At 35.6% G+C, this 13968-nt stretch overlaps 2 protein-coding genes across 2 annotated transcripts; both read right to left on the bottom strand.

Annotated features, from left to right (window-relative positions):
• Positions 1-2162: 2162 nt before the first annotated feature.
• Positions 2163-3529, bottom strand: LOC116117276 (protein EXORDIUM-like 5). The gene has a single exon (XM_031403306.1). It carries the CDS (start codon positions 3495-3497, stop codon positions 2319-2321), a length of 1179 nt encoding a protein of 392 aa, XP_031259166.1. The 5' UTR covers positions 3498-3529; the 3' UTR covers positions 2163-2318.
• Positions 3530-12135: 8606 nt separating this feature from the next.
• Positions 12136-13569, bottom strand: LOC116117281 (amino acid transporter AVT3B-like). Its single transcript, XM_031403314.1, has one exon. The coding sequence runs from the start codon at positions 13469-13471 to the stop codon at positions 12227-12229; it is 1245 nt and encodes a 414-aa protein (XP_031259174.1). The 5' UTR covers positions 13472-13569; the 3' UTR covers positions 12136-12226.
• Positions 13570-13968: the final 399 nt, after the last annotated feature.

Here is a 13968-nt window from a genome sequence, read left to right on the forward strand (position 1 = left end):
TCAATGAATTGGAGTTACTAAAAGGAATGGTCATGCCCCATAAACAGCAGAAAAAATAAAAAGTTTCCAACAGGGTATGAGTTAATGACTTTTTTCCACTCAAATAATAGTTTAATGACACTTTTCTGTTCACAAACTTTTAAAATACAACTTTATTATCCAAATTTATATTATGGAGGCAAACAGAGAGCAAACTCGGTCTAGGTTATTAGGGTTTTTAAAGAAGGGAGGCCGGTGAGACTTTTGGTGGATGGGATTGATCGGATTTGACTTGGGAGGGTGGCGGCGCAAACGCTAATCACTTAATTGTCGACAATTGGTGAGATCGGTAGGAGTAGGGTTTGAGGTTTTTTTATGAGTGATGATAGAGGAAGAGAATGATAATGGTGTAAAGTCACAAAGATATCGGAATAAAAAATAGAATATAAATTTAAATAGTAAAATAGTATTTTAAAAGTCTATGAGTAAAAAAGTATCGTTAAACCATTATTTGGTTGGGAAAAAATCGTTTACTCTTTGCGCAGAGTTAAAAACATGCTAAAACTGAAATAACATCATATTAGACATAGAAAAAAGTTGCAATGACGGAGAGCATTATTTGTCATCTTTTTATCCCATCAACAAAAAGAAAAAATGAAACAACTACTGCCCATTTCATTTGTGTGGTTTAATTAATGAGAATCAAAATTTAATAATCACCATTCACCAAGTTGTTTATGTATCCAGCTGATAATTTGTAGGTGAGGTTTGGTGGTTTGGGACCTTCATTTCATGACTTTGTTTATAACATTTGCAAGTTGCAGCCATTTGGTAATTACAACTCTCCAATCAAGGCACAAAAATCCCTTTTCAAATTTCAACCACTGGGCCAAGCCAGGCCACCACTCAACTATATTATGGCATGGCCTGAAAGATCTTGAGAGCTAGGGCTCACACGTCATAATAATAATTAATTTTATATGGTTCATTCTGGGTCCCAATCTTAGCTGTGGCTCACAAATGTTCACTTAAAGTTTCTAGAGTGACCGACCGCTCAAGTATCTCTACCGTCCATTAAAGGACAAGAATATATATATGCTTGTTCCATCCTATTTTTCCATTACCGCTAAAAGTATGGCAGAATGACAAACTTCATTACCACCATGCTTATCATATGTAAGAAGAGTTGATCAGATTGAATTGCCATTATTACTGTTAACATTTTTGCCTTATTAAAACTTAAACATAAACAATTAAGACTTTTCTTCTCATAAATTAAAATAGAGAAAACGGCTTATTCTTATACGGGGTTTTGCAAAATCTCAAGTTGATATTTTTAATTGTATTTATTCTTTACTCTTAAAGTAACGTCGTTTTCTTTATTTTTAATAGATTCTTAACTTTTTACTACAAACGTTGCATGTTAGCAGGCTAAAGTATGCCGACGCTTTCTTTAGCAGAAGATGACTCATATTAGCAAAAAAGGGCTCATATTAGCAAAAAAGGGCTCACATTAGCGACGATTTTTGGCTTTTTCCAACCATTGGACTCCTCAAAACCTTACTACAAAATCTATAACTTCATTTGTCAATCTTATTCATCGTTTCTAACTACTTGCAACAATTACTAACGATGTTAATTTGTTAATTTAAAAGTGAAAATCTAGAGATATTTTATTAAACCTCAAGTGAGAAAAAGTCGTTTAACTCCAATTAAAATATTATAAACAGAGTGACCCAATCTCCATAACATGGTAAAGTTTCACTATGTTCTGTTGGGCACTTCTAATATTATTAGTCAAAACTCTTACTAAATCTTTATAAAGCAATATGAACTCTACAATTCTCTTGTTTTCACGTTAGTGGTGGGGTGTTCATTCTTTCAAAGTCTTACCGCTAATTGTGGTAGCTAGATGACTTTCATTAAATTCCCACGGACCAGTTTCAGCTCCATAATTTACAGCTATTAATATTATTTTAACTTTTGAACACTGACCTCCTTCGGATCAAATCAAAACCACCTGGGAATTGGAGAAATTTCAAAATCCAAACTTTCACCTCTCCCCATCCAATTTCAAAGGATTGAACAAGACAAAATTTAACCTCTTCCATTACTCATTATTGCTGCAGCAATAAGTTATGATATAGCAGAAGAACTCAGTGTTTCCTGGAAAAACCAGAAGATTGGAAATGAAAATTTCAAGTCTATTATAGATATGAATAGATTATGTAAGTAAACATTGTAAAAAGACCCTCTTTATACATCTAAATATACTAATAAAACAATGAAAAATGAAAAATCTCCAAAAATCAAGATTCATTTTTTATTTTTTAACTTTCCTAATCGAGAGCATTAGGACCAGCACAAGCTTTCAACACAGGACTCCAAATCCACTGAACCAAAAACTTCCTCCCTTTCCTTCCATTCATATTGAAAGTCTTCCCTCCTCCATCTTTCATCACTTGACCGATATACCCTCCACCGCCACCTGTCCCGTACAGCCCTTCACACAAGTCGCCAATCTCCATCGGAGCCGTCGGATCCTCCCCGGCGTACCACGCATTCACCAATGGATTCGTGGACAGCTCAGCGAGCTCGTGAGCTATCACACTTATCATCCCGTCCACACCCACGTCGCCGTTCGGCGGCTTCAACGCCTGCGGCCCACCTCCGCCCATGTACCCCGGCACCGCAAAAGGGTAAGCGCAAACTTCGGGGCATTGCTTCGCGGAATTGCCGATCCAGGCGTACGGCAAAGTGTAACCCACCATCGACGGAAAAGTGAAGTAATGGAACCCACAAACGGCTCTGCAAAAATCTTGCATTGTAACGTCCGGCGCCGTGAGTATCAGGTAGATTCCGTTCTTGTGGTCGACGGGGAAAGGCGCTGACTTTACCGCCGAGGCTATCACCTGCTGTACGGACAGTCTCGTGAGCTGGTTACCATGCGAGTAAGCGTGGTCTGCATACTCGCCGGCAATGAGGATGGTTCTGGAGACGTTAGCGCCGGTTTGGTCGGTGTAAAGAGAGACAGTTTGCCACCACTGGGAGACTGAGGGAGTGGGGGAGGGTTTGGCGGCGGTTTTGGTTGATGGGGTGGTGGAGGAGATGGAGAGAATAAAGTCTTTGATGAGGAGCTTTTGGGAATTTGCCCACTTGCCATACCAGATGAGGTAGATGTTTATGGGAGAAGAAGAGAGAACGGGGCCCATGTGGTAACGGAGGTTGACCAAATCCGATGAGCCTTCGAATTTTTTAGAGGAAGAAAGTGTTCTTGGAGGAAGCTTTGGGTTGATATATTCAGGATGTTTTGTGGTCAGTGTTTGCATTTGTTGTTGTTCTGCTGAAACTGAAAGTAAAGCAAAACAAGTGAATACTACAGAGAGGAGGAAGAAGAAGGAGTGTGGTGTCGACATTGCGGTGAGGTAGAGGTAAAGTGGAGGAGGTGGTGGTGAGGTTTGATTTGAAGAGTGAGATGGGTTTATAAAGAGGGGAAATGGGCTGGAGACAGCTGCCATATGTGGGCACAGTGTGTGTTTGGTTATGGAAAACTGGGAATCGCCTTTAGTGTCATGGGTTTTCAATTTGACAGGAATAACCTTCATTATTTTTTTATTTTTTTATTTTTTTTTTAAACGAGGATCTTAACTAATCTTTTCAAGTTATTAAATACTTTATAATCATAAAGAATCAGGTAAACCTTTGTCTATTTTTTTTTTTTTAATCGGATTGTTTTGATTAATTTGTGTATGTCTTAACTAATCTTCGAAGTTTATTGAATATCTTATAAATTTAAAGAATTAGATAAATTATAATATTATTGTAGTAAATAGTTTCAAAATTTGTATCAAAACACTCAAATAAATAACCAAACCTCTTTTATCGTTAGGCCTATGTGGGATTAGTTTTTGTTTTTTTACTATTACGGTATTGGTGAGGTAATTAGGTTAGTTACCTGTTCCAATGTCTTTTTAATTTTTTAGTAAAATAATATAAATCTTTACTTTGATAAAGAGTTTTGAGGCTTTTGAGATCAAATCTAAGTCTCTTTCATGGTGGTGAGTCAGACAAAACTCAAGTTATTTTGAAATGGAAGAGTCACATGGGGCATTCTATTTTACTTAAAGAGCGAAACCCCCAAGGGTAAATGAGGATTGGGTTGGGTTGAAGTTGAGCATATGAGTGTGAATTAGAGTCAAAAGTGGGAGGCTTTTATTTGTGTATTCAGGCTAAGGCTTGACCTGCCTAACAAAAGTAGGTGAAGGATTTATACTTGAATGAGTGGTTGGTTAAATATCTAGGAGAGATATTTTTGTTGGAGTTGAGCTGGCTGGAATGATTGATTGGTAATCATTCATCCAATTGGAGTTACTGCATTTTAATTTTAACTCGATTGAGGTTATACCATATGAAGATTAAAAAGGTAATATGGTTTAGATTACTTGATCATTACGATTTGGTTATCAAATAACATAAGATTTTGATAATTTTTTAATATCAATAATAATTATTATTGATAATATTTAGGGGGTATTTTAGATCATATAATATTTTATTATAAAGGTATATTATATTAACGGAAAGAAATATCATCTTGAAAGTTACTGGGAATGTTTAGAAAATGTGTTTAGTTGGTTCGAATAAATTGGTGAATAATATGTTTGGTTGAGAGGATAAATGGATGTGTATGTTATATAGATTACTAAATTGTCCTCCTTTTTAAATATTAATATAATAGTATTTTTTATTATTATTTTTTGAATCATTTCTTTTAACCCTTTATATTTGAAATTTTACTAAAAAACTTTAGCCATATAAAACTTTAATTTGTAGCAAAATCACCCCCACCCACCGAAGCCACTGTTGGTAGCCGACCACCACCGCCAACCGCTGCCGACAGTCGACAGAATGGAGCATGACTGGCCGTATATGGCCCACCGTGCGGCTACAAAGCCGCAAATGGCCATGGATCGATCACAAATCCATGGCCTTTTCACGGCCAAATCTATGGCCATTTCACGGCCAAATCTGTGGTCGTTTCACAGTCACATCTTTGGCCATGAAACAAGTATAGAAACGCTAGATCTGGCTATTTCTGGCCATGGATTTGTGATCTATGGTCGAAAAAAGCCTTACAGGTGCACAATCAGCTAGATCCCGTCGGTCGTGCAACATTACGGCGACTGACTTCGGTGGCCGACGATGGTGAGTCACGACCAGCAGTGGTCTTGGGTGGCTGGGGGTATTTTGTTAACTTTTAAACTTTTTTATGGCTGGGGTGTTTTAGCTAATTTCTCAAATATAGGGGGTTGGATAATTGTTATTTCGTATACATTTGAGGGCAATTGTGTCCAAAATGGTTTTTAATTAAAGGCAAAATGGGAAGAAAAATCATATTACCCCGGTACTGTTTTAATAAGTCTCTAACAAGGTAATAAGATTAACCCCCACATTACCAACAGTAACCACAATTTGCAATAAAAGATTATCGTAATATTTTATTACTTGCAAACCAAACACATGAATCTTGCAAAATAAACGAATATTACCCCCATTATCTTATTTACCCCCGATCCAAACGGCCTCTTAAAGTAATCTGATTACCTTCATTTTCTTAAGTATTGTAAGATTACTTGGTTATCTTATTTTTATTACAATTTTATCCTTTGTTAATAAATTTTTTGGACAATAATGCCCTTGTTTTAAAATCNCCGCCGACCGTTGCCGACAGTCGACAGAATGGAGCATGACTGGCCGTATATGGCCCACCGTGCGGCGACAAAGCCGCAAATGGCCATGGATCACAAATCCATGGCCATTTCACAGCCAAATCTGTGGTCGTTTCACAGTCACATCTTTGGCCATGAAACAACTATAGAAACGCTAGATCTAGCTATTTCTGGCCATGGATTTGTGATCTATGGTCGAAAAGCCTTACAGGTGCACAATCGGCTAGATCCCGTCGGTCGTGCAGCATTACGGCGACTGACTTTGGTGGCCGACGATGGTGAGTCACGACCAGCAGTGGTCTTAGGTGGCTGGGGGTATTTTGTTAACTTTTAAACTTTTTTATGGCTGGAGTGTTTTAGCTAATTTCTCAAATATAGAGGGTTAGATAATTGTTATTTCGTATACATTTGAGGGCAATTGTGTCCAAAATGGTTTTTAATTAATGGGAAGAAAAATCATATTACCCCGGTACTGTTTTAATAAGTCTCTAGCAAGGTAATAAGATTAACCCCCACATTACCAACAGTAACCACAATTTGCAATAAAAGATTATCGTAATATTTTATTACTTGCAAACCAAACACATGAATCTTGCAAAATAAACGAATATTACCCCCATTATCTTATTTACCCCCGATCCAAACGGCCCCTTAAGGTAATCTGATTACCTTCATTTTCTTAAGTATTGTAAGAGTATTTGGTTATCTTATTTTTGTTACAATTTTATCCTTTGTTATTAAATTTTTTGGACAATAATGCCCTTGTTTTAAAATCAATTTACATTAATCCACCATTACATTAATCAATTTACAATTTTACCCTTGTTTAATTAAGTTTTTGCACAATAATGCCCTTATATGTAAAATAAATTGCAAACTACTATCACCACCCAACCACCATCGCCAGCAACTGGCGGAAGTCACCAAGAGTCACCAGGAGCTCTGATATGGTCATTTCCGGCCATATTAATGGCCGAAAATAGCCAAATGGTCGTAGATCTGGCCGAAAATGGCCAAAACTATTCAAGCCATTTCCAACCAGATTAATGGATGTGGTCGTTACTGACCATGGATCTGGCCGGAAATGGCCAAAACTATTCTGGCTATTTCCAGCCAGATTAATGGATGTGGTCGTTACTGACCATGGATCTGGCCATTAACGGCCACATCCATCGATCCGGCTAGATCTACGACCATCTAAACGTTTTTGGCTATCAATATGGTCGAAAACAATGATATCGGCAACTCACAGCGACTCCCGACAATTTCCAACGACTTTCGACGACTTCCAGAGGTGGCCAGCGGTCTAGTGGTCGACAGTGGCTTGGGGTGGGTGGGGGTGATTTTGTTATAAATTAAAATTTTATATCAGCTGTGGTGTTTTAGCTAAATCTGAAATGTTGGGGGTTAAAAAAATTATTAAAAAATTAATAATAAAAATAATATTCCTAAAGATTCTCAATAATCTTAAAGGTAATCTAATTTTCTATTAATATAACACTCCCAGTAATATAATATTTCCTGAATCAAATGCATCTTATCGAATAAACAACTTTTTTTCACCCAAATAATAGTTAATAACACTCTTCCACCCATAGACTTTTAAAATACTATTTTATTATCTAAATTTATATTCTATTTCTGATTTCGATATTGTTGTAACTCAAAACCACCATCGTTCTCATCCCTGTCATCACTCATCAAAACTCCCCAAACTCCTACTCCTATTGACCCTGTCAATCGAGCGTTAATGTTTACATAGCCGTCATTTCAAAGTCAAATTTTAATCAATTTCAATAATTAAAATCTAATATTTTATCACCAAAAGATTCATCAATCTCCTCTATTCAAAAACTCTAATGGTTGGACATTAAAATATAAATTTATATAGTAAAATGATATTTTAAAATTGGCAGAAACATTATTTGGGTGGGAATAAGTGGTTAACTAATCAACTAGGCATGTGCAATTGTAATGCTGACTTTTTATAATTACTGACAAACTAATGCATCTGACCAAAATCTAGTATCAGATAAATGCCCACCACCCAATAATTAATACTTCCAATAAGTTACAATGTATCACTGTTGTAATTGGTTCAGTAGATAAGACTTTTTATTTCATTTATGTCTCTCTACGACTTCAATGCCTTCACTCTAGACTCATAAAACTACGACTTGTCATTGCAAAGGCCAGTGGAGTTTGTTGTCGGTCCCTGTATGGAGCATTCCCAGCATGCTCAGGATCAGGTAATTAAACCTCAATCCCAACAAAAATTTAGTACCTTTGCTGCTGCTTGTTACTACCCAATTGGAGGCGTTGGATTGATTGACTTTTTTTTTTTTTCATAGAAATGATATGATCAAATTTATAGTATGTTTGAGCAACCCATCACTTATTGATATATCACTTTCAAAATATAATAATAATGTCTGCCTTATAGTTGTTGCCTTCACTTTCCTCATGAGTGGCAGGGCTGGGAATTTATGTGAGAAATGTTATATGCTCTTCATAAACATATGTAGATGGACCACTTGGTACCTATGACTATGTGTCACTTTGTGATTGCATCAACTTCTACTGTATTGGCTGTATATTTCTGTCCCCAACCCAATCTATATTCTGTTTCGTCTCTTTATCTTAGGCCTCTTAACCACACACTTTTGCAACATCATTCTCCCTTCAATAAAACACATTTAGTTCTCAAATTCCCACCCCTTTCTCAAACAATAGCACCACACTTACCGACTGCAATCCTGACATTTCTTGATTGAAGTGGCAATTGACATGTCAAATGAGGTAACATCTGTCATGTCAATTGTCACATTAATCGAGATATATCAGTCGAGATTACAGTTGGTAAGTGTAATGTTATTGTTACACTTAAACCCAATCCATGCTTCATATTTTTCATACTAAAACTTTCATAATATAAACAGCAATCAAATGATCTCTTGCTTCTAAGTGTCTCAATATTTTTTATTCACATAATCACAATTAATCTAAAACCACTAGCCTTTTTTTTTTTTTTTTTTTTTACAACGCTTGTTAATGTTTGAGTATTTCTTTTCTTGATATGAGTTAACTACTTTTTTCCATCCAAATAATGACATAATGATACTTTCTCATCCACAGACTTTTAAAATAACCACTTTTCCATTAAAAAAAAATACACTTTTTGATTCGGCTATGAACGGAGAGTAAACACAGTTTATGCTGTTGAAGATTTTGAATAAGGGAGGCCGATGAGTCTTTTGGTGGTGAAAGATTGGATTTTGGTGGTTATGATTGGTCGAAATTTTACTTTGGAAGAGCAGCTTCAAAAGCACTAATTGCTCGATTGCCAACAATTGGTAGGGTTGGCAAGAGTAAGATTTGAAGGGTTTTGGTGAGTGATGATTGAGAAATAGAATGGTGGTAGTGTGGAGTCGCAACGATGTCGAAATCAGCGAGAAAGTGTAATTAAAAGGTGTCATTTGGGTGGAAAATGGTATTTTAAAAGTCTGTGGTGGAAAAGTTTCATTAAGCCATTATTTGGGTGAAAAAAAAATCATTTACTCTCTTCATATTGACAACACATAAAATAAAACTTCATTAACCCAACTAATTGATATTATTGCATTACTTTCTCCCCACCTATTAACAAATTTGAATATAATATTAGAGCAACTGACATATTCCCACTCGAGGTTTAGCGAAATCTCAAGTTGATACCCCTAATTGCATTTATTCCAGATTCCCACCTTTAAAGTAACACTATTTTCTTTATTTGAATAGATTCCTGACTTTTCAGTATAGAGCGGCACACGTTGGCACACTAAAGCAGGCCAATGCTTTCTTTGGCCAAGAAAGGCTCACGTTAGCAAAAAGCGATTCAAGTTAGCAACGTCCAAGTCAGCGGTTTTTGGCTTTTTTCGACTGATTCTAAAGTCCAAAATAACTTCCGAGATCATCGTTGGACTCTTATAACCTCCTCTACAAAACTCATACCTTCACTTGCCAACCTCATTCACCATTTTCGACCACGTCACTAACGTTGTTAGTTTAAGAATGAGAATGTAGAATAAATGCAAATAAGGGTATCAACTTGGGATTACGCTTAACCTTAGGTGGGAATATGTCGTTTACTCTATAATAGACAATAATGTCAGCTTCCAATCTAATATATAGGCATTGGCTTCAAATTTAATACTAAAGATTGGGCAGGGGCCTTCTTGATCACACATAAACCTAGGGCTGCAAACGAACCAAGCTGTTTGCGAACAACTCGATGTTTGTTTGATAAAGCTCAATTTGACTTAATAACAAACTGTTCTCGAACAGTTTGTGTTGTTCGATAATGTGTTCGATTCTAGTTTGAACATGGGATGTTCGTTTGATTATATTCGCGAACATACTGTGTTCGAGTGATCCATCCGTTCGCGAAACACCCTGTTCGCTATCGTTTGTTATTTCGAAAACATGATATACATATATATAATTTATATGATGCTAAGTTTATCAAGGATTTTCTATGACTTAGTGTTAAAAATGCAATTCTTTGACTTTAAGGTCCTTAGTTTGAGTTGCATTAATATCGGATTTATATTTTTTCATTTTATATAATGTTTGGTATTTGGATGATTTTTTAACAGTAATCAATAATAAAATATTATGATGCTTTTATATATATATATGTTTGGATTTTTTTTCAAATATCATTAATATTAATATATAAGTATATATCATTTAATTAATAAATAATAAATTTGATACATAGCATGACAAATTTAATAACATAATAGAGTATAATCAAGTGATATAACATAAAAAATCTAATAATATAATAGCTTCATATTTTCCAAATGTAATCAATAATTAAATATTATAAGATAGCATTTCACTAATAAATAATAAATATAGTATGGTAAAATGAGATATAACATATGCATAATAAATGTTAAATAGCATAACAAATTTAATAACAAATGCTTAACTAAACCAAGATATATATATATAACATATTGATAATTAAATGTTAAATAGCATAACAAATTTAATAACATAAAGCTAACAAACCTAAGATATTATATATATATTATATATAATATATATATAATATATATAACAAATTAATCACACATTTGTGGTGATCATTTATTACAACCACTATGAATTATGGGTTTGATACAAAATATATATGTAAACATTTAAAATATTTATGATGATTTATGTAATGATAAATAATATATGAAACCTATAATTTTGACAATTTAATAAGATATTAAACATATTAATATATAATTAATATATGTATGATAATGATATAATAATATATAAAATAAAAACCCAATAACCAACAAACTAACCTGGCTAGCCAAAATTTGGTGTATATTTTTTATTCGAACAAGTATTTACAAGTTATTCGAACGATTAATCGAACGATCACGAACAACTCGTTTTGTTAATCGAACAGAACTTAAACGACCATTCTGTGTTGTTCGAGTTCGAACATGATTTCGAACAACCCTTTGTGCTTATCGAACGATTTTCAAATGGGGTGTTCATTGTGTTCGGGTCATTTGCAGCCCTACATTATCCTGGCCTAGGTAAGTATGTTTTCTCTTCTTTCCCTCCTTTAGTCCTTTTTATGTACTCTTTCTTATCCCTTCTTACCTTCTTAGAGATGGCAATGGGTCGGGTTGGGACCGAGTAGCCCTTAGCTCGAGCCCAAGCCCGATCCCATGACAAAGGCGAGCCTGTCACAAGGATGATGAATAAAGCCCAAGCCCAATCCAACAGCTTTTTGTAATCTCAATCCCAACCCAAACCTGCCTATTTTTGTATGTGAATTTTAAATATTAAAAATTCAATTAATAAATATATAATATATATATATATATATAATATAATAGTACACATGATAATTCTGTAATTAAGATATAGTATAAGAGTCATTTAGTAAAATTATAATAAAATGTCGGGTTGGGCCAAGGTCAGGCCTGAGACATACCCATGCTTGACCCGTACCCGAAGGTGGACCTTAAAATCAGTCTCATGCCCAAGCCAAGCCTGCTAACTCTGGTAAAGCCCGACCTTTTCGGGCCAGCCGGTACCCAAAAATACGGCCCATTGCCATCTTACCCCCTCTTCACATAATTTGGGATACACTTTTTGCTTCACGAAGCCCCAAACCAACACAAAATCAAAGAGACAGTCAACAATCATTGGATAGAACACGTCACTAACACAAGGATGCAATAGTTCCATAATGTTATATATATAGTACTAAATAATAGTAAAACATAGAACTAAAACATGGCTGATTACATTATCCACCTCTCATCAGAAGTAGAACAAATAATACAATTTGACAAGTAACATTTGATACTATGTAACTCCACACCTTAGAAAAAAAAAAAAAAAAAAAAAAAAAAAAAATCTACAGTGTATAACAAGTTCACAGTCGATATATTCCATGTAACTCAACGCCTTAGACAAAAAAAATGTATAGTGTATAACAAATTCACAGTTGATATTCATGCTTTCACTGATAAAATCTCCTTTAATGCATACCAAGTTCCTGAAGTTGCAAGAACAATTCCCAATATAACAATTCCTACATCCAAACACCACTCCTTCCACCCCATTTCTCCCTTGAATACCAGGAAGTGAAACAAAGCAGGCAAAACAAATGCTAATCCAACACACACACTGCTCCCAACCAAAGACATGAAATCTGCAAAATTTGGTACCAACAATGCCACCAAACACACCACCAAAACCCACACCCATCTCATCCAAAGGCAATATTCCCCGCCACAAAACCGCCTTTCGACAACCTCATAGACCGGATTCATGGACAGAGGAAATGTGAAGAACAGATTTATAGAAAGGCCTAATTTTACCAAAGCAGTGAGAAATCCAGGCCCCATATTAGCAGTTATAATGTCTTTGGTTTCATCACCAAAAGCGATATATCCTAATGCACCAAAACCTCCATACATCACCGCAATAAAAGCCATACTCAACCCTATGGTTCTCCCAAACTTGTCCTTATCTTCAGCCTCTGATTCTAAAGGCAAAATCAAACCAACCCCTTCGAAAGTATAAAGAACCACGCCTATACCATAAAAAAAGATAGACCAACCAGCAAAAGCCTGCACTTCAGGCCTACGTTTCTCAAAAACAATCACATCTTCCATCATTACAACACCTATTGCACCTAAATCAACAATGTCAGCAAAAATACTCAAAGGAGCCAAATGGGTTAATGATGCTATTGAATTTAGCCCCAATTGAAAAGGAAAACACATCCATATAAAAAACCCCTTCGCTGAAATCCCTAATATACTCTTTTGTTCAAAGAGATCAAATAAACTATTTGAAATAAATATCAAATACCCAACACAAAACCCAGCTTGAGAAAGAATAATCATAACATCAACAGCAAAACGGCCAATAGAACCACAGACAACGAACCCCAGATCACCAAAAGAATTAATCTTTGCGAACCCATTACCATAAGACTCAAGCTTACGACGGGTATAAACCAACAACATCATGCAGTGATAAGTCAAGGCGGCCACTCCAAAGATCATGAGCAGATTCATGAGCCATCCGGTGCGTTTAAACGCGTAAGGCAAGCCCAAAACGCCTGCACCAACAATGGCAATGAAGACATTAGCGAATGTTTTTGGTTGTGATGATAAAGGGACGGTTTTGGCGCCAATGAGTGGGGTGTCTTCTTTCGGTAAGGGAGTGCGTTCTTGCTTTTTCGCCATTAAGGTTGTTTAGTTTTGAAGATCTGGATTCAGAGGATGGGAGTTTTGATATGGGAAGGAGAGAAGGCGAGAGATTTGAAGCTATTTTGGGGAAATGAGAAGAGGTTACCTCATACGTGAATGCTCGTTAAGAGAATTTATAGGTTTAATGTGTTGAATGAAGTGTTTGAATTTACATAACTTTTTCATCTACAGACGTAAACAAAAAATAAACTCTGGATAATTTATTATTTGATACATGACCATTGACCCCCGCCGCGAGGGGAGGGTGGCGCTTCCATTGGTGAATTGCACGTGGATTTCATAGATATATATATATATATTGACTAAATTGTCAAACTAGTCATCTCAATTAATTTTTTGGCATCTTAAAATGATCAATAGGATAAATCTGATAAGTAGAGACCCTATTAGTGCTTCCACTTAAACTTAAGAATCTATGTTGAATCCTTTTACCAGCAAGTTATTCAATGGTAGTTTAGATCATATATTCTAGA

Source organism: Pistacia vera, unplaced genomic scaffold (genome assembly GCF_008641045.1).
Source record: "Pistacia vera cultivar Batoury unplaced genomic scaffold, PisVer_v2 Contig801, whole genome shotgun sequence".
Classification (NCBI taxonomy): Eukaryota; Viridiplantae; Streptophyta; class Magnoliopsida; order Sapindales; family Anacardiaceae; genus Pistacia; species Pistacia vera.